The sequence below is a fragment of the Toxotes jaculatrix genome, chromosome 16 (genome assembly GCF_017976425.1).
Source record: "Toxotes jaculatrix isolate fToxJac2 chromosome 16, fToxJac2.pri, whole genome shotgun sequence".
Taxonomy (NCBI): Eukaryota; Metazoa; Chordata; class Actinopteri; family Toxotidae; genus Toxotes; species Toxotes jaculatrix.
The window spans coordinates 22,993,575-23,015,984 of record NC_054409.1 but is presented as its reverse complement, the minus strand read 5'-3'; the positions used below and the strand labels follow the sequence as shown (position 1 = coordinate 23,015,984).

The 22,410-nt window shown below is 40.6% G+C and overlaps 1 protein-coding gene across 1 annotated transcript; it reads right to left on the bottom strand.

Moving 5' to 3' along the window:
• Positions 1-3,214: 3,214 nt before the first annotated feature.
• Positions 3,215-12,282, bottom strand: tbca (tubulin cofactor a). Its single transcript, XM_041059823.1, has 4 exons — positions 12,137-12,282; positions 6,759-6,864; positions 4,499-4,585; positions 3,215-3,522 (listed from the first exon to the last, which is right to left on the bottom strand). The coding sequence occupies exons 1-4, from the start codon at positions 12,187-12,189 to the stop codon at positions 3,442-3,444; spliced, it is 327 nt and encodes a 108-aa protein (XP_040915757.1). The 5' UTR covers positions 12,190-12,282; the 3' UTR covers positions 3,215-3,441.
• Between the last annotated feature and the right edge of the window lie 10,128 nt (positions 12,283-22,410).

The window sequence follows — 22,410 nt, the reverse complement described above, 5'->3', positions numbered from 1 at the left end:
AATTGTTGTTTTTCTTTTCCAAAATAAATGTTTTTTGTTTGGTTTCAGACAGAATTGGCTGCACGTAAAACAATTTAACTGCTTTAGTTTCTGTTGGCTGAACTGAATCTTGCAAGATTTCATTTTCATGCTTTATAATAAAACGAAAAAAAAAACAAATGTACTGAATGCAGGGGCCACCTAACGCGCAAGTTATTATTATTATTAATTTTATTATTATACGTTTCTTTATATGAAGCAGTTTCGCTGTTTGATAAATCATCCTCCCTGGAAGCTGTTATTCCTCGTGCATGCAACGCATTTAGTTCAACTAATTCAAAGGCATCTTTTCACTTAATAGTGTCAATAGATTCAGAGTGTGTGTGTGTGTGTGTGCAGGGGCTCTTGGTTTTGCTGAGCTGATCAGGCTGTAATTAGGGCAAACAAGGACCGAGGCACAGTTTGCCACATCTCTCCTCGTGCTCACATCAATCTTACGCACGATATAAATAAAAATAGACAAACAAATTCGCCCCGCGCGGGTTAATGCTGCGCATCTGAGTGGAAAGTAGATATTTTCACGCGCCGTGGAGATGAGTGACTTTTAATAAAACTAAACTAAACTGTAATGCTACTGTAAATAATGTATTGGGGCATCAGTGTCTGTGAGGCCGTTGCGTTTTACCTCAGATCCACGCGTGTGATTGTTACAGGAGGACGCACAGTTGGCGGCGGGCGGGACTTGAACCTGTGACCTCCCGGTGACAGTACGGCCTCTCCAAACCACTGGGTCCCCGTGATTTTTTTCCCCCTTCCTCTCTCTGATCCGCCTTTGCAGTCTGTATTCACTCAATTAGAGATTTCTGAGGAGAAAAACAATCGATCTTCCATCCGCACAAGCCTCAGGTTTAACAAATGAGATTCCTGTTTCATGCGGCTGATTTGGCGACAGTCTGGGGGGCGATTAGGAGCAGTAAGCTACCGTGTGGCGACAGGAGAGGAGCGGCAGCCGCAGCCGCAGCGGTCTGCTCTGCGGCAAAAACTCTGACGCGGACAAAGTTTAGTGGCAGCGGCAGCAAATCTGCGCCACTTCAGCGGCGCGCTGTGCCGCTCCCACCAGGCGGAGGTGGTATTCACATCCTGCAGTAAAAGTTTTAAAATGCTTCCGGGTCAAAATTAAACCAAAGTAAATAACATTACGCAGATCATCATGAGCCAAACGCACAGAAGCAAAAATACTCAGTGTGCAGTGAAAACGGCCACTGCCAGCGTTACATTGAATATGAATTATACCACTGGGTTATCATCACTTACATATTAAAATTAAGCATTTTAATATTGAAGCTGGCTGCTAAAGAGCTAATTCAATGTATGACAGCACTGTATTTTATATGCTCACAAATAATTACAGATTAACACTGTCAGATAAATGTAATGGAGTAACAGGTGTTATATTCCCTGCTGAGTACTAAGCGCAGTATCTGAGTAGATGTACTTTCCTTCCTCACTTTCCACAGATGAATAACACACCATTGCTCTCGGGTTATATACAGGCCAATCTGTTCATTTAGGGCTAATTGTAGGAGGCCAACAGTTGGTTTCCCTGATCATTTACAGCAGATAAACCAGGTGGATTTAAGAGGGAAAGAGGTCGAAACAGTTTTCAGAAATGAAATGCAGATTACAGGATGAGTAACTGCCTCAGTATTTGTACTCTGAGTAACTCCACTACATCTCAGAGACAGTACTGTACACATCTTCACTCCACTACATTCGTCTGACAGCTACAGTTACTGCATTATGAGTTTAAATTAAACTACTACTGCAAACTAGTTAAATTAGCTCCAGCACCACCAGCTACAATATCCACTGAAACCCTGCTTTCACATTAATGTATTAGTCATTAAATTCAATCATATGATGCACACATTAACTCTCAGAGGGCCCATTCTGCTGCCTAATGACTTTCACTTTAGATATTATGTGCCTACATTTTGCTAACAATACATCCTTTCACTTAAACAACATTGTGAATGTAGAGTACTGAATGTAACAGAGTATATTTACAGTTCAGGATGTGGATGCTTCTCATCCAGCCGCTGCATGTTCACAGAGCAGTCAGCAGCCTGCACGGGTCCTCCGGTCACATAAACCCAGGTGTAGCACCCCGCCGCCGCATCTCATGCCTCAATTAGCACCGCTGCCCTCTGTACGGACTCGATTAGGCCGTGATTTATCCGAAAGAAATATAATTATACCTCCAAATAAAATAATCAGCATTGAAGAGCGATTTCCTTAACGAGATGGAGCGGGGTAGATGTCACGGAGTAGCAGCGCCTCATTAGGGCGGTAATGAGACTTTGGGGTGATCCCAATAATTATCGAAATCTGTAAAATAAGGATCAAGTCAAATGTAACCTTAATTTGTCTGGCAATTGAGTTCATTTATTAGTATGACTATTTAGGAAGGACTCTCTCCGCCTTAATACAAGGTGTCGTTATTTTAGGCCGTTTGGATAATAGATGTAACCGCTGCCGTCAGACAGGCCCGTTCTCTCATTCATGGCCATAACCAACATTTGTCATTTGACTGTCAGGGTTGCCCAAAGTGCTCCAGTCTTTGCTGTTAACAGGAATATCAGCAGGCCAATGCACCGTGCGCATAAATCCATCAGTTAGTGTTCGTGTTGAAATGATTAGCTGATCAATCGATTATTCGATAAGAAAAACATCGATCGATGTAGCGTTTTAAGCAAAAAAAAAAAATGCCACAAATTCCTCAAATGTGATAATTTCCCGCTTTTGACAGAGTGAGCTGAAAATCTTTGGGTTTTTTGGACTGTTTGAAACCTGTGATGGGTATTTTTTTAAACTATTTTCTGCATTTTAGAGACAAAATTAATCATTTAATCAAAAGAATAATGGACATATTAATTGATTGTGCTAATAATCGTTAAGTGCAGCTCTTGTTAGTATTCTGGGATACATCCTCATCAACGGTTAGAGCCAATTAAGGTGCTGCAAGCTTCAGATCCATAGAAAACAAAAGCAAAGTTAATTCTAAAACTTCCTAAAACACCGGAGCTTCAGGTGTGACCTGCAGTGGATCCACATCATCAAAAATCATTACAGAATAAAAAATAAAAGTCAAATGTGAGTATTTAATCATGTCTATAAAATCCAGGCTGTGCATCAATAAAAAAAAAACACTAAGAAAAACCCTCCACTCCTCTACTGTAATAAACTGAAAGTTTATGGTGGGATTCTTGTGGGATTCTTACACACGGAAGGAGGATGATCAAATGTGGTGGCACGTTAACAGTAAACAGTAGAAATCATTACATCAAGAACAGAGACTTTGAATGGATTCAGTTTGCCTGCATGGTTCCAAACAAGGCCTGAAGAAAGGAATGGACATTTAAGCAAGTGAATCTCACAGTGAGAACAGAAACGGATCAGAAATCATCCTTCAAGCTTCACTGAGTCCAATACGTTCCTGGCCTCTTTGTACTCCTCTGATTCGGCCAAATCCTCTTCTGTTTCCTGGAAAGACACAAACACAACACACACACACACACACACACACACACACACACACACACACACACACACACACACACACACACACACACACACACAGAGTTTTGTTTTATTGCCATTTTAGAAAACACTGCTGTCTCCTGTACCTGAAACGAGGAAGTACAACAGGTTCTTAAGAATAAATCCACACATCTTCAACTTTACTGTGTAACTGTGAATGTAAAAGCATATTTAACTTAGCAGTACAGGGTTAGCTTGACTGCAGGCTAGCTCTCTCTGCCTAACATCCAGCTCTAAGTTTAGCCTCTTTCTGCTCATTGTTTTGGTTTTAATGCACAGTTCAGTCTCAGTGCTCCCATCATGGCCCGACAGGAAACGTAGACAAACGCAGACAAAGTTAGTGAACAAAGTCCAACACCTGGCAGGTGAACTAAGACCTGCCAGGTGTCCAGAAGTGTCGCTCCACATTAATTCTAATGTTGGATCTTTTTGTGTGGATCTATAAAACGTCAATGCTTTACTTTAAAAGACAGTGGTATGTCAGCTTTGTTTGATGGTTTCCTGCCCCTAGTGGCTGAAACCCGCTAATACATCTTTACTTAGAAAAAAATGTATTTACTTCTCTTTCTTTTTCTATCTCAAATCTCCAAAATCAAAGCACAAGCATTTATAAATTTAACCATTCAGATGTGGAGGAATAAAGGATAAAGGATAAACCGCTTGATGGCAAAGAGCAAACCACTCTGTGTTCAACACAAGCTGAAGTTCAGGGCACATTTATGGAAAAACAGTTGCTTTTGTTACCACGTGCCTTTAATACGATTACACCATGCAGTTTTTCAGCAGGGCCAGAAATTAGCAACAGTAATAGCAACAACAGAAATAGATGGAGAGTTTCATCAATACGGTTTTGTCCTGTTGTGAGATGAAAAATATTTTTTTACGCTTCCATTTAACGGTGACTCACTGAGTTACTTACTAGTAACTGAAGCAGATCTGCGTGTGCTACGGCCAGGCGGCGGTGGCAGTCTGGGATCATCATTCTGGACTCCTGCAACACCTCCATCTGAAACCACACATCCCCGTCTTTATTAATCAGAATGCATTTTTCATTATCTGTCCTCACAAAAAAATCAACACATTACTGAACACGTATTTTCAAAGTTTGGAGCCTTAATTTAAACAGCTAGATACAGGAATATTCATTCGCTGTGGCCTTGTTCCTGACAATGAGTCGCAGGGCGTCCCACACACACTCTGCTGTGGTGAACATCTCCCAACACGCCGCCGTTATGAAAAATGTTATTGAGTTATCGATCGGGCAGGGAGCTGGGCAGCAGGGGACCACCGCGATCTGACTGCACACCTGAATGAATGAAGAAACCCTGAGCCGAGGGCACGGTGATCCGGCGTAAAGAGGTATTACTACGCCTGGAGTGAAACTGTGTTATAGCCTGGGGAACTTTCACAGTCACGGCTAATGTGGAATTCCCCCAGCTGGCACCCTAAAGAGCAGAGAAGAGTTGGCTAACGCTGTCAGACACACTCACTCATGACAGATGCTTCCTCACCTGGACCTCTGTCGAGCTGGAAAGTCAAAACATGGACTCAGCCGCACGCGTGTACATTACACGGCTGTGCACACTAACAGGCGCTCGGATGAACTCATGCGCGGGCAGGCTGGCAGACTAACTGACATACTGAAAGACGGCAGACAACTAGTCGAGCTGGTTGCCATGTAGATGTGACAAGGTGAGCCAGACTAAGCGGAGGAGTGTTGAAACAGAGAAAAGTCGCGGTGCCCTCCCAGCGCAGTGGAATGATCCCATCAGCGCTGGATGAAGATGACACTTACAGCGTATTGATTCCATTAAAATAAAAACCTCTAATCCATCCTGCCTCAGACCTCTCATCTCCAACCATAATCCATCTGGCCTCCCAATCTCCCCATTTAACACCAGCCAAGCCTGCTGCTCAGCCTGAGCGCCGCTCTGTGAATGAACAAACAAAACAAAACACACGCAGAATTTTAATGGTACCAGCAGACTTAATCAGACGTGGAGTCTGCACAGCAGCCCCTGCCTGAAACCTGTAGAAGTCAAATCCAAATTAACTGCGACCCAGAACTTCTCCTGGAGGAAGTGTGGATCAGTACCGGTGGACCATGGCCACACAGTTTGTTACTGTCCATAAACTCAGCTTGTTTTGGGGGGGGGGACACGGTGGGACATTTAATTTCAGCGATCCTGGGTTTCAGCATTCATGTTTTGTTTCTTTCTCTTTGGAGATATGTCTAAAATGTTTATGTACATGTAATGTCTGCCCACTGGCTTCAGAGAAAACACCTTATTCTGGACATTTTCATCGACACTGCCAACTGTAATATAAATAAAGACATGGCTGAACCAGACTCAGTCCATGTTAGCGCTCCTGTGAATCTTTACTGGGGCACAGAGGTGCTTTGAGAGAACTGCTAACGTTAGCACGCTTAGATTTGCGGGTCTATGAAGTAGTGGACAGAGATTTTCAGCTAACGATGGGATGAAACTACGAATTTCACCCAAAACTACGAATGTCAACCTGGCGACAGGGTTAAAAACCCGGGATTACCAAAGTCATTAAGATCTGTTCTCTAACTACAGTCTTTTTCATTTTATATTTTAGTTTCTGTTAAATTTAAAATGTTGTAAAAAAAAAATAATACTAAAGTTAAAAAAAGGCACATAAGTCACCACATACAGATTAAGTTAGTGTTTAAGATGCTACTGAGACGCCGAGCAAGCTAACAACTGATCTACCATACAAATTCTCACACGCTGTTCTGCTTCTCCAGAGCACAGGCGAATGATGGAGGGCTGCAGGCACAGAGAGAGAGAGAGAGAATGGAGAGCAGGATATGGGCCAGTGATCTGTTAGGGACACTAAATTACCAGCATGTGTCAGTAATTATCAAACTCCTCTAAAGTAACATGATATAATTACATCTGCATCAAGCAAATTACGAAATCACTAATGGTTTTCCTCTCAAAACCTAATCCTTCATTATCACTGTGGACTGACCTCATTACACGAACGAGGGGCCACTCAAGTCACCGAGATACAATTCACTTCCTAACTACAGGAGAACAAAAAACCCCTTCACTTCACCAGAGGATCACAACAGTTGGCGACAAACGGATAATGCAAAGTTTTCAAATTAAGACACGTAACTGTTGTAGAGAAACACAGGACCCGCGTACCTGTTTCTTGATGACATAATCATCTCCCGCCTCTGCTTTCAGCCGCTCAATCTTCTCCTCCTGCTGCTTTGCCTCAGTGATGTACGCAATCTCCTCTTTCGCCAGCCTGCAGAGAACAGGAAGAGAGGAAAACGCAGTTCATAGTTAAAGGTAGTGACACGGCTGTTGTTCCATCAAACATGAAACACAAATGCGCAGCCTCCCGGACAGATGATACAGGCCGAACCGTGAAAAGGCGGGCTGTGATGGTCACCTTTTACAGACAAGGCCATCTATCCTCATTCTCCCCAACGCTCCTCTGACTGAGGGGGGACACAGTGAGATCATCTCCCGCAGGATGGAAAGATACACACCTCAATAACAACCAGCGAACACATCATTCCTCCTCACTGCTGCAGGGCCTCACAGCATACTGCTATCCAGGAGGAGAGCAGCCTCAAATCACGCTTTGATATGAAATTCAGCTTATAATTATTTATACCATGATGTAAAACCAACCAAGACTTCTTGGTGGACAGGTACCAGCAATGGACAATAATGGTACTGGGCTGAGAGACTGGACATATTGCTAGATAGATTTCAGAACATGAACCAGATGGTTATTCTACATTAGCACAAGCGATTTATCCAAAATAACAACCCTGATGAAGGTAAGATGGCAGGGTGAACTCCTGAAGAGTTGTACAACATGTTTTACTTTGGTACACTCCACATTTTTTACACTTTGGCAAATAAAACTTTTCTTAGACTAATTACATCAAAAGGATCTACTCAATTACACAGTAAATTAGTTTTCATCTACTCTAGGGCTGCAAGTGATAATTATTTCTCTATCAGTAAAATAAGTTACTGCATTGATTTGATTCATCATTTAATTGTTTGGTCTTCAAAATAATAATAAAATAGCAATGACAGTTTCCGAGAATCCCAGGATGATATCTTCAAACTGATTCAGTTTACAGTCACATAAAAACAGACAAGAACAGCTGGAACAGCTGGAGATGTGAGAAGCTGCGACCACATCACGTTTGCCATTTTTCATTTTTCAGTCATATTCAAGAGAGTTGTCACATTCCTCCAACAATAATGAACATGATTATCAACTATAAGATGATAATTCTGAAATATATACTTGTCATATTTCCCCTTAGTTCAGTGACTTTTAGTTGCCTCTGACTCTTGCGGATTAAATTTAAGATCTTCTTCTTCCTAAAGCAACACAATTCAAAAATACGACAACTCACAATACTAACGAGGATTAGTTTAACTGAATGAGTTCAATCAGTGATCATCCCTTCTGTGAAACAAACTAAATTCTGAATTAATTTATTGGTACCAGTACACTTTTCATATAGCTGAACTGCAGAATTTCTCCATTCACTACAGTTTCTCTGCTCTCTCAGTGCTGAGTAAACATGCAGCAGCCGGACGAACACAAAACCTTTTACTGTCCTTGTTAACTTTATCATGCCTTTCAGCTCGCATCCTTATCACAATGCTGAGCTGACTCCCTTATCCACCTCTATCCAACACACACACACACACACACAACTACTACTACTCCTTTTTAGAGATTAATTGATCATCAATTTAGTCCCTAATTTGGACCAAGTCAGGTGGTAAATGGGCCTCTTTTCCTTGATTGTTAGTGAAAATGGGCCTGAGTACATTGATAAATTTTGATTATTTATCAATTACGGGCCAAATGGAACAAAATCTATTAAACAGATTCCGACCCTGATTGGCATAATGGAGTTTGAAAATATCGCTATTGATAATGATTCCTAACTAATAGTCTTTTTCCGGGCTGTGCCTGCTCGTCGGAATGACAACACAAATTTCATTTTTCATAAAATCAGCTGCGTGTGCGTAAGTGAGTGATCCTTCATTAATCAGTCACATTACTGGAGACCCTTCCCTCCGTGTTGCACCGCTCCTTGCTTAGCCAAGGAAGCCAACAGCACTCTGTCATATTTTACATCAATTACCACCCATTCTAATACAGTTCCATCAAGAAGCTTTTAAACAGGCACCATATGCAACAGCAGCTCCTGCCTTCCACTCGCCGGCTTGATGCAGAATGAGTGATGTCACCTGTTTAGAGTAAAAGAAGGTGGCAAAGAGAGGGAGAAAGATGGAGGAAGGAAGGCTGGAATAATTTGAATAAAACTGAAGGACAGTCTAATAACAAAATGTCCATTCCTCCCCTTCCAGTCCTGATGTTAATTTCTTATTTCTCCCAGACTTGGAGCGCCTGTGTGAATGAGGGGTGGGGTCGTGGCTGGTTTTAAATAGACCTGCCACCTCAGGCTTAATGGAAAAGGCAGCTCTGTGGAAAATAGAAAAAAAGGGAATTAGAGTCAGCCGACACACACACACACACACACACACACACACACATTCGGCCGCCTCCTCTAGCACTGTATTTTTGAGCCACGATGTAGTCTGTGCTGGGACCGGAATGACAAAGGCAAATTACTGTTGTCATTTTATTAAGGGCATCCGCCTCGCTAGGGCAGAAAGGCACTGACTGGAATGTGCAAAAGCCACTGGAAATAGGCCTGGCTAAAAGAGCAGGCAGGTTTTCTCTAAACTCCAATATATAAAAGGGAGGAGGAACTGAGGAAGGCACGAGGAGAGAGAAAAAGGAGACATGGGAGAAAGAGACTGAATGGGAGGGACACAAGATTATGAAGAGACAGAAAGCAATGACAGTCTGTACATTTAAACCTAACAGCTTGATTAAGGGTCCATGTCATGGAAGTACTTTTGGCCTAGAAGGGAGTGAGATGCAATATCTCTTGCGTTGTGTTGAAATAGTACACTTAAAAACATCAGTACAGCAGTCGGGGACAGGGCTGGTTGATGAAGTGCACTACTGGTACTACTGCACTGTTTGTTTTTCCTATATTGGACCCTGTGTGACATTATCCTCTATGGGAAATCCAGCCTCCATCATTACCACCTCAGGGAGCCTGTTAGTAATCTGACCCTCATCAAAACACAATCGATAACACATTACACAAACGCCATCGACAGGAGGGAATTAGAGGTCTGCCTGATCGACGAGAGATCCACCTCAGACCACTACACTGAGCACATCACCTCACCACACTGACAACACCAACAATATTTTCTGCTCCAGCATGGTAAATCTGCCCATTGTACAAATTCAGATGTTAGCTCAGAATAGATGTCAGCTCTATTAATAGACTGGCTTAAACTGGATGCTGAGCTCAAAAGGTTCAACATCTAAAGGCCTGTTTAGTAGCATATCAGATCCCTCAGATGTAATGTACAAAGCAAACTGAATTTTTTTTAGGGTACAGGTTTGGATGATCTATTTATCATTCCTTTGCACTGTGACAGTCCATTTTTCCCATTTTGCCAAAAGACAAAAATTGAGACAGTAAATTTAAGAGCAGTATCCATCATCAGCTGGAAATCATTTCTAGCTTCAGGTAGAAAAGTTAACTAAGCTGGGGTTACATACAGGACTAAAAATACTGTGCACGATTTTTCTGTTCAGAGAGACCAAAAGCAAATTTACACTAAATATTAAACTGTGTAGGCCTGAGAATGTCTCAGCACAAACTTAAGTGAAAAATTCTATCAATTCTGAATGAGCATTGTTGAAAACTCAATTTGAAAGCACTGATTTAAAAAAAGCACAACATATCTGCAGTATTAGCTTTGCTGGGTGACATGAGAATTGCTCAAGTATGAGATCACATGATCAGCTCTTTGCTTAGTTACGAACAGATGACACTCAGATTATTTACACACTGATGCACAATAAAGTCACATTTTTCTCTATAATTATGTCCATTCACTGTTGGACTACTCCTTTTACAAACACTGACACGCCTCTTATATTCATTTCCAGTGTTATGAATTCCATTGACATCTGCCAAAACCTATACAGTATTTATATTGAACACTGTTTAAATGAAAATCCACGACTGGCATTAAGAACCAGTGTTGTATTATGTCTTTGTCGCTGTAAGTTAATAGCCCAAATTCCCACACATCACTGTAGTCCTTTAATTTCACCCTACCAAGTGAGATCTGCCACTTTAATTTGCACAGACTGAATCAAACAATGCAAATGCATAAACTGTCTGTCTGCCTTGAGAGTACAAATTGGAGAATAAGATATTTTTAACACAATATAACAAACCTTCAGAAAGAGCGGACTTGTTTGCCTCACAGCAGATGCAACAAAGCAAAGACTTCAGAAGTGTTTAGTGTTTATTTTTAGATAGCCTGTCTTTACAGCACTGATAAGCCTGGCATAGATGTGATACTCTCTCATACAAAAAAATAGTCAAGAGGAGTAGTCACAAATATCTGTGAAATGAGCTCATAATATACAGTTTGGTTACTACAAATAAATTAAATAGACATTTTATTCTTCTGCCAAGTGCCTGAAAAGCTGTGTGCAGGTGTACCAAGGAGAAGTGGTGCAAATCACTGGATTATTATTAAAGCATCCTCACTTTACTTTAAATGCCTGAAGAATTTTCACTGCTCTGTCCTCACTGGCTGTAACTGGTCAGGCCATAACTAGCATTTCATAGGGTATAACCCCTGTTGTTGTGTCATGACTGAGCAGATATTCCCAACATCAGCACTACAAATGTCCACCATCAGTTCAGACTGGGTTGGGGAAAAAACTTGATAAATGGAGACAAAAGCATAAAAACAACCAGACAGGGCTGTCTCAAAAACAGCGCTGTGCCTAACGTTAGCCAAGATATGTCAGTTTTCAGTGGGAGCGTCTCTGTAGCTAGCGATTGTTGAATTTGTGTTTACATCCACTTCAACCAATATAAAATCATAAAAAAATACACGAGAACCTAGTTACGAGGGGCCTCTTCCATGTGCGTATGTGACAGTAAATAGCAATGATGCAGCAGGCGTTATCTCACAGACGAGCTAAAAAATGGAACTTGTTGTAGCTGTGTTCGCTAGCTAGCCAGCTAGCAGCTAGCATGACTGAACTAGCGTTAGCTAACGTTACCAGACACACTTCACCCATTAGTTATTTATTCATTTACGCTGTCTTTAAGAGTACAATGCGCTTCCATTACCACACCCGAAACTTTATCTGGTTACCGTCAAACAACAATGTCGTGTAGCTATTGCAAACAAAAGAACACTGCTTAGCAACATCGTCACTGGCCACAGGCCACGATAAGGCGCCGGAGTAAAGTTAGACCCTCTGAGACAATGTCTCTCCAATGCGCGGCGTGGTTTCATACCACGCCCGCCGATGAGCCCGGCTAAGCTAATTAGCCCGCTATCCGTTAGCTAAACGTAAGCAGCTTCCTCTACATGCTCAAACAACAGTAACTGGAAAGAAAAACCAGCCTTACCGTTTAACGATGCCAGTTTTAATCTTGATTTGCCGTATTCTTGGATCTGCCATGGCCGCAGAAGGTGTGTTATTTCTCAGTTGTAACGTGTAGCCGGTGAATGAGTGAACGCTGAGCAGGTGGAAGCCAGTGATGACGAGCTGCTCGCAGATAAATCGATCCTGTGGAGTAGATTATCGAGCGTTTGGATCAGAATGACAGGTTCACTGGGAAAACTCTTTTTGGCCTGAGCTCATCTGATCCTTTTCGCTCCATTTAATTATATTCGTCCTGCAATTACATCTATACCAGTATATGTAAAGGCATAAATACTACAATGCAAAACAGTTTTGGATTAAAATGTAGAAATTAGAAATATGAAGTAACATAAATCAGAAATACTCAAGTACAAGTTCCTCATGTACTTAGTTACATTCCACCATTGCATGTATAGAGTGCAAAAAAAAATCTCAGTCGAAAAGATAAAAAAACAATAAGTAGTGTGTTATCTGTAATAACGGTCAATTAAACAATAACCCTTTACTGTAGAGTGGCAGCAATGCCCACCTTGGATCACCTCAGGTATCCACTGGTATTTTACTCTAAATATTTTTTAATCTAATCTAAAGTCAGTTTTACAAACTGAGAGCTTAGTCATTCAGCAGAACCCAAAAATGAAATATCTACTTTTTGCAGCGTACTTATACCTGAGATAATTATTATTACAGGTTATCTTAAAGTTTAATCTGCTAGTTTGGTGTATATCTTCTTCACTGTAATATCTAAATGTAACATAGATCTATTTGTAGGTCAGTGTATTCATTTATTTTTGCATTAGTTTGGCTTTTAACATTAAGTTTCAACAAACATCAAACTCTATATACAGGCAAATATGTGATACTGTGTAAGTTAAGGTTTTAAAAGACTCAGAATAAACCTATTTCTTTATTCACACACTATATCACTTAAGCTAAACAATTGACATGGTTTATAAAGCTGTGTTACAAAGACAGCACATTCAATATCATTTGAATCTTTGTGCATCTGATATTGATTTGTGTGATCTATGAAAAAAGAATCAATTTCATAGTATTCTTCAAGGCTCCATGTGTCAAAATATAATTTTTTTTTTCTTACAATCAAGTCTTCATCCTGCCAATACCATTAAAAGTTTATGTTACTAAAGTAAATTTCTGCACATATAAGAGCTTAAACACAACTTTTCCATAACAACAAAATACTAATTATACACAATATGTTAGAAACACATCTCAAAGGTCTTAACTGTTCGTCACAGCGGATCATAACAACAAAACCTACGACAGATGAGCAGAGCAGTTGTTAACTGCATAACAGAGGGTGGATTTACACCTTTTCTCGTGCAGTGAAACACGTTCTTGTTACATGCAAAATAGTACATATTCCAAATTCTCTTCATTAAAAAAACAACTTTGTGTTAAATACATCCTCACCATTGAGTTGACTGATGGCCTGTGTTGTCTTGTTTTTTCAACTGTCAAAACGTTGTCATTGTCAAATTGAAAGACACACTGAAAATCCAGTCTGAATGTGTTAGTGATAGTCTAAGCATGAAAAACATGATAATGACAGAGGTGAGGTTAAACAAAAAAATACAAAAAATAAAATAAAAAATAAAAATATACACTGTATATTTGATAAATCTCAGCAAATATCTCCTTTTGCTTTTCCATCACCAGAACATCTGACGCCATCAAAGCCTGGAAAACAGAGAAAGCCTAATTAAATGTTCCATCTGTTTGTGTAATACTGGAGGAAATAAAGTAAATCCAATCCACAATAAATTTAATATGAGGTGGCTGAATAAAAATGTTGGGCTGAAAGTTACCCAGCGTGGGTTTGTTTGTGGAACCCAAAGATGGGTCAAATGTGTACAAACCCACCCAGACATTATTTGACCTGGTGTGCTGGATTGGGAAACCAACCAAACATATGATATTTTTTTTCTGCTGGGTTAAAATAACCAGATTTATAAAGTGTGTTTTCAGATTTCAGATTTCCAGTGCCCTTCCAGGAAACAGTTAGTTTCCATTAATTTCCATGTCAAACAAGGTGAAATTCAACTTGACATGATGCTTGCTTGAGTTTACTCCACTTTACAGCTTTTACTATTGTCCAAGTCACATTCTTGCGCTGTAGTAACACAGACTTGATATAAACTCACACTTAAAACGGAATGTAACTTTGAATAAAATAAAACCATCCTCTCATTAAGTTTAGCCACTTTGCAGATTAACAGTTTGCACACAAACCGGTGACAAGCTCGTAAAATGCTCATAACCATTATTGGATTAAACCATCTAACGATATGTTGACAGAAGTTAAAATTACCTCCACCTCTGTCATCTATAACATTAAAATGCTGCTTTAATACATCAGTTAGAATAATCCAGTAATAATGCACACTTTACTCTAATGACACAGACTGCAATCATTTTACTGCCTGATGACTCCTTTTATTTTAAATATAAATTTTCTGATAATAAAACTTAAATTCTGTTTAGGTTTGCAATGCAGTACTTTTACTTGTAATGGAATAATTTTATCTTGACTTACTCTGACTTATAGTGGGTCTGAATACTTCTTCAACCAGTTGTGTAGGAGCCACTGGCATTTTTTAAAAATTATTATTATGGAAGCAGGCAGGAGGATTCCCTTTTAATAATTTTAATGAGTTGCTATTAATTTATATTATACCAAGACTAAATAGGTTAACATAAGAGGGTAGAAAGCGGTTCATTTCTCTGTGCAGCCGGAACGATCTAATGATGTTAGATTTGAGATTTGCCATGCATTAATGCAAGTCATTATTTCAAAAAACTATCACTGCAACGCAAAAGATATGAGCTTGTCCAATATGTATTTCTCTCTTTCCCACAGCAGACATGAATGAAGCATGATGGAGGAGTGGGAGCAGCAGAGAAATCCTATATCGGGCTAAACTGGTGTGATTGCATCTGAGTGGTGGGAAAACCCGGGGCTCTTTCCCTGCAGCTTCATGGCCGTTGATTATTGGTATTTTCCGAGTTTTCCAAACTAATAAGTGGCACTATCAAGCATTTGGAAGCGCCGTGAGACTACAGACGGGCTGCTAGACTTAATTGATATTGAGCGAGGCTCTGGTAGGCGCGGACGGGGCCGCTGCTGGGTAATTTGCAGTTTAATCAGCGTTTGTAATGAGAGCCGCTGATTAGCGCGGGGTGGAAATAAAAGAGAGTTACAAGGAACGTCTGTCAGAGTCCGGTGATAATTCACGACTAATTGTAATGATTAGAGCAAACTGGATGACTTTGGAGTTTTCTAATGCGCTGCCTTGCCTGTGTGTGTGTGTGTGGGTGTGTGTCTCCATGTGCATGTGTATATGTGTTGTTGCCTATATATGCATGCATGCGCCTGTGTGTGCGTGTGTGTGTGTGTGTGTGTGTGTGTTTGCCAGCCAGTTATAATGCTAAAAATCAGATATCAATTCACTTTGGCAATTTTCTCCATCAGAAACAGCGTAAAGCATCTGCGCGCGCGTGTGTGCGTAATAGTGAGTGTGTGTGTGTGTGTGTGTGTGTGTGTGTGTGTGTGAGAGAGAGAGAGAGAGAGAGAGAGAGAGAGAGAGAGAGAGAGAACAAGGCGGATTCACAGAGATTTGATTATCAAACAAAACAGCTAATTTATAACTGGGAGGTGGTGGAGGTGGAGGTGGTGGTGGTGGGGGGGTCGTTGATGGGCTCTGCAGTAGTGAGGGCGAGATGTATTCCTCGAGACGTGCCTCGGCCACTGCTGGAATAGCAAATGTGAAATTAGTGTGAAATGTGTGTATGAACACCGTCGGTCAATTAGCGAGAGGCGAGAGGAAGAGGAGGGAGGAGGCGAGGAAATCAGCTGGTACTCACACGGTGCAGATGAGAGCGCGCTCACACACTCACACACACACACGCACGCACACACACCAGCCTTCTGTCTTTCCTCTCTCTCAGAAGCCTTATGTGATTTCCTCTGAATTATAATAAAGTTGGGGAAATAACATCTCTGACAGTGATGACGACTAAAGAGAAGTGTTTTATTATTGGATGTTTATTCGGCTGCATTTCCTGAACCCGTGTCAGCAGCTTTTATCACACACCTTAAAGGGTCAGTTCACTCAAATGACAAAAAGAAAAGCTATTCTCTCACTAACCTCTGGCTGTGCACATCGTTTTTGCTTTTATTCGCTCAGGTTTTCAGGTATCCGTCTCTGAGGCTCACAGATCTGAAAAATGAAATTTAAAACGATCAAAAACACAATCACTTACTCTGAAAAATCCACAGACTCCATCAGAAAGCAGCTCCAACAGCTGTGGATACTCCAGGCTCAGGACCACTGTCTCTGGAACAGTAAGACATGGTTGAAAGTTTTTTTTTTTTTTTTTAACACCAGTAAAATAGAATTTAAAAGAAAGAAAGAAAATCAGCCAGAAAAAGTAACACACAAAAAATATTAAGAAAAGATGAAATATTCACATCTTTTACTTCAGAATTACAATAGTTAAAGATAAAAATATTGATCACAAACAAAAATATTACTCATGGAAAATGTACTTAAAGCAAGTAAAAGGCCTCTGTGAGTGTCACATTATTAGACAAAATTAGATTATAATTACTGCTGTATTAACATGTACTCAGCATTTTAATGTTGAAGTTTGTCGCAGTGGAGCAAACTTTAAGTATCTTATACACTGTTGGGAGTTTAATCTATAACAGTGCAAAAAGTATTTTTTGTGTTTTTTGTGTCTTTTTCTTGTCTTTTTTTGTTTGTTTGTTTGTTTTTTCATTTTTGGTTCCTGGTGGGTTTAATAAATTTTATACTTTATTAAACTGACAAAGTGATAAGTCAGGCTGTGGGGAGTTTAAAAGCTAAACAAAGACTTTGGCCTATAACAGTGAACAGTGTGATGACAACCAGGCCTGATCATTGAACTCTTTCTCTATTTTTAGTAAAATGATTCGGTTCCTCAATCCGCTGCCAGCAGACCCCTTGGTGCCCCCCTCTTCTCAGGAACACCGCTGGCTCCCGGACTCTGTTCTGGGGTATTAAAATGCATAAGGCCTCCCTGGGCTCAGCAGCAGCAGCAGCACGGATGACCTGCTTGGTATCAGGTGCGATGTGCCACTAAAGCGACCCTCTCCATCTGATCCTCCGGTCTGCAACGCAGGGAGACGGAGCTGGACGGGCCGGCGGCAGCAGCCCACGATCGATTCTCCAGCAAGAGGTTATCTATACGTGGTATTTTAATGTCACGGAGTCAGGCCAAATTGATAGTGATAAATATTTGCCGGAAGATTAGGTGAGAGGAGTGTGTCGAGGGCGCTCTATCTCAGACCTGTAACCCCGGCAGAGCTGTTCCTCTCTGTGTCGGATTAGCCCCATCCATCCAGTGTCAATGGCTGTCTTGTTGAGAAAATCAGCGAGTAAACACGGCTGACAGAGAGAGAGAGAGCAGTGTGTGTGTGTGTTTGTGTGTGTGTGTGTGTGTGTGTGTGTGTGTGTGTGTGTGTGTGTTAGGGGGTGGATGGGCGTCTGATTACTCATACAAATAGACTCCAAACTCTGCCTGGTTCCTCCAAAATGTGTTTTTCTCTGTTCACCTCCTCTCCTCCCCTTTTTCTCTCCTCTCCTCTCCCATATTTACTCCCCCCTGCTGTCTCCAAGGATTCCCCCCACCCCCCCGCCGCCCCATGTCCTGCTGTTCCCACTTTGTCCCCCATCAATCACTGCGGCATTGTGTCCTGGATGTTATATAGAGTGACTTAATATCACCTCCTTCATCTCTATTCACTCCCAAAATCATTCTCCATGAGGGTCCAGTGCTGCAGCCGTGTGTGTGTCTGAAAAGGATGCCATAAAATAATGACTTTTTCAGGAACAAACACACCCTCCGCTGCAACACAGGAATCATCTTGACATATTTGCGTGTAACTTAATGATTCTCACATGTAAATTTGTTCTAACATTAAAATGAATGGGAAGTCTTCCTTTAAAGGACGTGAAAGGTCTCATTACAGGTCTGTGAAACATGGCTGCGATGAAAGTAACTTGAACATAATCACTCTGTCTGTTAAATATAAACATTCATGTTGTCAGCTAGCCAGGCTCTGTGTGAAGGTGCATGGTTTTAGTTTTTATAAAAAAAATAAAGAAATAACATGTTAATTAGCAAGTTTCGTGGCCGCCAGTGGATTTTGTTACCCTAAGACAGCACCAGGCTAACTGTGTCCCCGTTTCCAGTTTTTATGCTAAGCTAACTTGCTGCCTGTAGTTTCATTTTTAACACACAGACGTGAGAGTGGCATCATCTAACTCTTCAGCAAGAAAGCAAACAAATGTCAAAATGTCAAACTATTCCTTTGAGAGCTCCATCAACAGAAAAGGAAATTTTTGGGGAAAAAAAAAAAATCTAACTAATAAGGCACATTTTTGCAGGAAATAATAAAAAAGGCTAAAAGACTAAAGTTAGCAAGGTAAATAAACTCAATTTAGTCACTATTTAGAAAACACAAATAGAAAGTGATTCAATTTTCTCTTTGATTGTTAAGTAATTATCTTTGCTGGATTTAATCTAAAAATATTCTAACCAGGCAATTAACTTGAAAGTGCTTTCATGCCATCTGCTGAGCGAGTACAACTTCATTTTTCTGCAGCAGCGCTCACAATGAGCTAAAAATTCCTCTTGTGGTTAAATTCGCTGGAATAGTCTTTTTTGCCCTGTGTGTAAAATGAAGACATCACATCTCCAGCACCGTCCCCGTATTTTATCAAGGGTCCCTGACAAATAGGGCCCTCCCCGCCACGCTTGGATGCCCACCTTCATTCCGCACTTGGCTTGTTTACATAGCACAAGGACCATTTCCACGGATTAAACAAATCACTGCCCGAGGGGGACATCCATAATCCGCTAACGGGTCACCAGCAAGACAGTTATAAATGCCTGTGTCTAGTATCAGGGGTAGAATAGATGTCCGTGTCCAAAGATGACCTTCCCTGAATGCAGCACCAGCCTCTGCCTGCAGTTTATTACAAGGATAGGGAGAAAAAAAGAAAGAAAGAAAGAAAGAGAGAGAAGAAATAAAGGCTTTGTAATAAAAAATTTTTTATATTGTTATTAAATGACTAATTTTAACAAAAACAAACAAACATTGGTACCAGAAATATTGGTCTTTCTGAAATCAGCTTCACTGCAGAAGGAGTGAGACTTGGTGATGAGAGCCCATCACCTTTTATCATCTTCCATCACTCTCTGAAAGACTTTGTGACACCCACAGTAATAGTGGGAGACATTTTCCCTCAAAGAGAAATGCCATTGAAGACGATCAGTAAAATATTGCGCGGATCTCGGACCAATTTACTTCATCATTCCACATTATGGCCTTATGAATTGTTCAAATTTGATAACAAGCACTCAATTCACTTTATTATGTAAGTTAAATTAGACTTTGCAAAAAAATAGTTGCAGTGGCATTCGGTGGCTCCTTGAATAAAATGTAATTTGTGTGAGAATTTGTTGTATCTGTCACAAATATTCACAATTAGTGGCGGTAATTATTTGATAGTTTCTGCAATTATGGCTTAAACGGGTAAATTTGGAACTGTGTGGAGCCCTAATTGGCCTAAATGCGATATTTTGCATATTTGCATAATGAGGAAATTGGTAGAAAATTGTGTTCATTCATTTGTGAAAAATCCTATGAATTTTATGAATTTGAAAGGTCTGTTCCTGCAGTCTGTGACTTTGCTGGCTGCTCCCTGAGGGGCCCGGAGGAAAGTGGAGCACAGGCAGCGGGCCAAATGGAGGAGATCTGGAAGAGAAAGGGAGGAGAAAAGGAGGAGAAAGGGGAAAAGTGTTAAGGTTTTTACAGAACTTTATGTTTCCAGTCTGGCTCCAGTGAGACTTTGAGTTAGCCTGATTTTGTCATGGTAACGAAAAGCACCATTAGATGCCATTTAAGGTTAATTTAAGTTACTGTGACTGAGGGGTTAGTGAGAAATGTTGGTTGAGTGATAGTTTTTTTGTTTTTTTTTTAGTTGTTTCTCATAAGCAGCGATAATAATAATGATAACATTCCCAGAACTCGAACAACCGCAGACACGAGTCACACGTAAATTTAGATTCTTATTCAGCTAAATATAAAGCATCGCTTCATTTCACGCCTTTAACAAGCTTAATGCATGCTGCTGAAGATCAGGTAACTCAGGGCATCCTTCCAATTTGTATACTAAGTGCAGGTATTTTTGCAGTTCAGTGTACTTTTCCTGCATAATTAGAGCTATTGTTTGAATTTCTCATTCTGTCAATCATCACATTTAAGGTATAAATCTGGTAATAATAAATATATATATAAATATTTTTGTTTTTCAACAAATCCCATGAAAAGACTAAAACCAACAATGAATTGTTTCTGCTAACAGCTGTGGTGTTGCCAAAAAGCTCCACTGTTCATGAAAAACAACAATGACGCACTGTCCTGCCGCAGACAGGATGGGGAAGTCAGAAGGTTTTGAGAGGTGGACTAACACGTTGTTGGTTTTGGTCTCCTCACAGGATTGGCTTTGCGTGACCCTGGTGCACGTTGTCTCACTTCAGCGTAGCTCATCTGTAGTTTTTGGGCGAAACAGTGGTTCCTACCTCAGCTGAAAGTCATAAACCCACTCAGCAGAGTCACAGTGTCATGTTCTCATCTGTTTCATTAAAAAGGACAAAAATCATTTCTTCAGTTCTTTCTATTAGAACACAAATCTGAAATTCATGCCCTGAAAAAAAAGACATGACCAATTATTTTTACAATATACAAACTACATAACAATTTGAATGTAGTTCTGTGTGATTTTAGTTACATAACATCTATTTTCATCTTTATCATTAAGTTCTGGCAAAACCAAAAAAACGTCTTAATGTTTTTTAAAGGCACATGTATTCTGTGTACACCTTCCTGAGGAAAACAGCGTCATTCTATTAAACGTTTACTACTTTATCCATGAGTGAACGTTTAGGGTTTTCCATAGTTTTAAACCAACTGTTGATGTTAAACTGAGAGAAGTTTGTAAGGGCGAAGCTGCTTCTCCTCGAGGATAATCAGCAAACTCAACAATGCACAAAAAAACCAATATATTATCAAATCAACTTGACTGAAGTCAGTTGTTTGGTTTGACCTGTGAACCCTTTTAAATTGCTCTGTTTTAAGGTTTTGTGTCTGTATGGTCTTGTATGGTACTGCTGTAAATATATTGTTGTGTAGTGTGTGTAATATAAGTGCAAACATTGTTAGGTATTTTGTTTGAATGTGGACACCTTGTGGGGATCCCAACAAACAGTATCTGAAGGCTGGGTTGAGAGTCGCTTCCTCTGTGGGATTCAAACATGCAGCTCGTTATACCCGTTTGTTCAGCGATTCAAACTTGTGTGATTTGTCAGTGTGAGGTCAAACTCTTCACTGTAAAAGTTTGATGACACGAGAGAAAGATTTAGATTTAAAGTAAAACAAATCAATTCCTCTGAAACAGGCACAATATGTTCAGATGGTTCCTCCTTCTCTCCACCCCTCAGCCTCCCTGTTGATATAGAAGAAAAAAAAAACAAGCCCCTCAAAACTCAGACTGCATTATTTTCATCTTAATGAGAATCTGGTTGTTTATGTTTTGTGATTTGAGGATCATCCACATTAATTAGAATTTGACAGATCCAATTAAAACTGTAGGCCCATAATGATGTGATGGGGTTGCCACCAGGGGAGCAGCCTCAAAACAAACAGCACTAGTTTAATGTAAAGGTTGAGGGGGCTGGATCACAGAGCCTTGAAGAGGAGGCACGGGCGTGCACGAGCATACGTGCACGCCCGTGCCTATTTTCCCATATAGTCGCTCTTCTCTCTCTGCCATTCCCCAGAACCTCATAAAGCTCATAGACAATAATGATCCTGCCATAGACTGTAATGATCCCGCCATTTCATGGGGTATTACACTATAATGATGATAGTCCTCGACATTTGCATCCCATCCAGCCTTTAGCTGCTGAGCTGCACCTCCATCTTACCTGGCACGGGTAATTTATAGAGCAAAGGCGTGAATAAGCCGCTCTGGAATAATACAACCCACGCTTAGAGTCAACCGCAGAGATTTATTACAGGCCTGTAAACCCAAAAGGCAAATAGAATCGGCCTGCTCGAGTGTGTGTGTGCGTGCGCTTGTATAGTCGGTGTTCAAGAATGAAGACATCCATGAAAACCCGCCAATG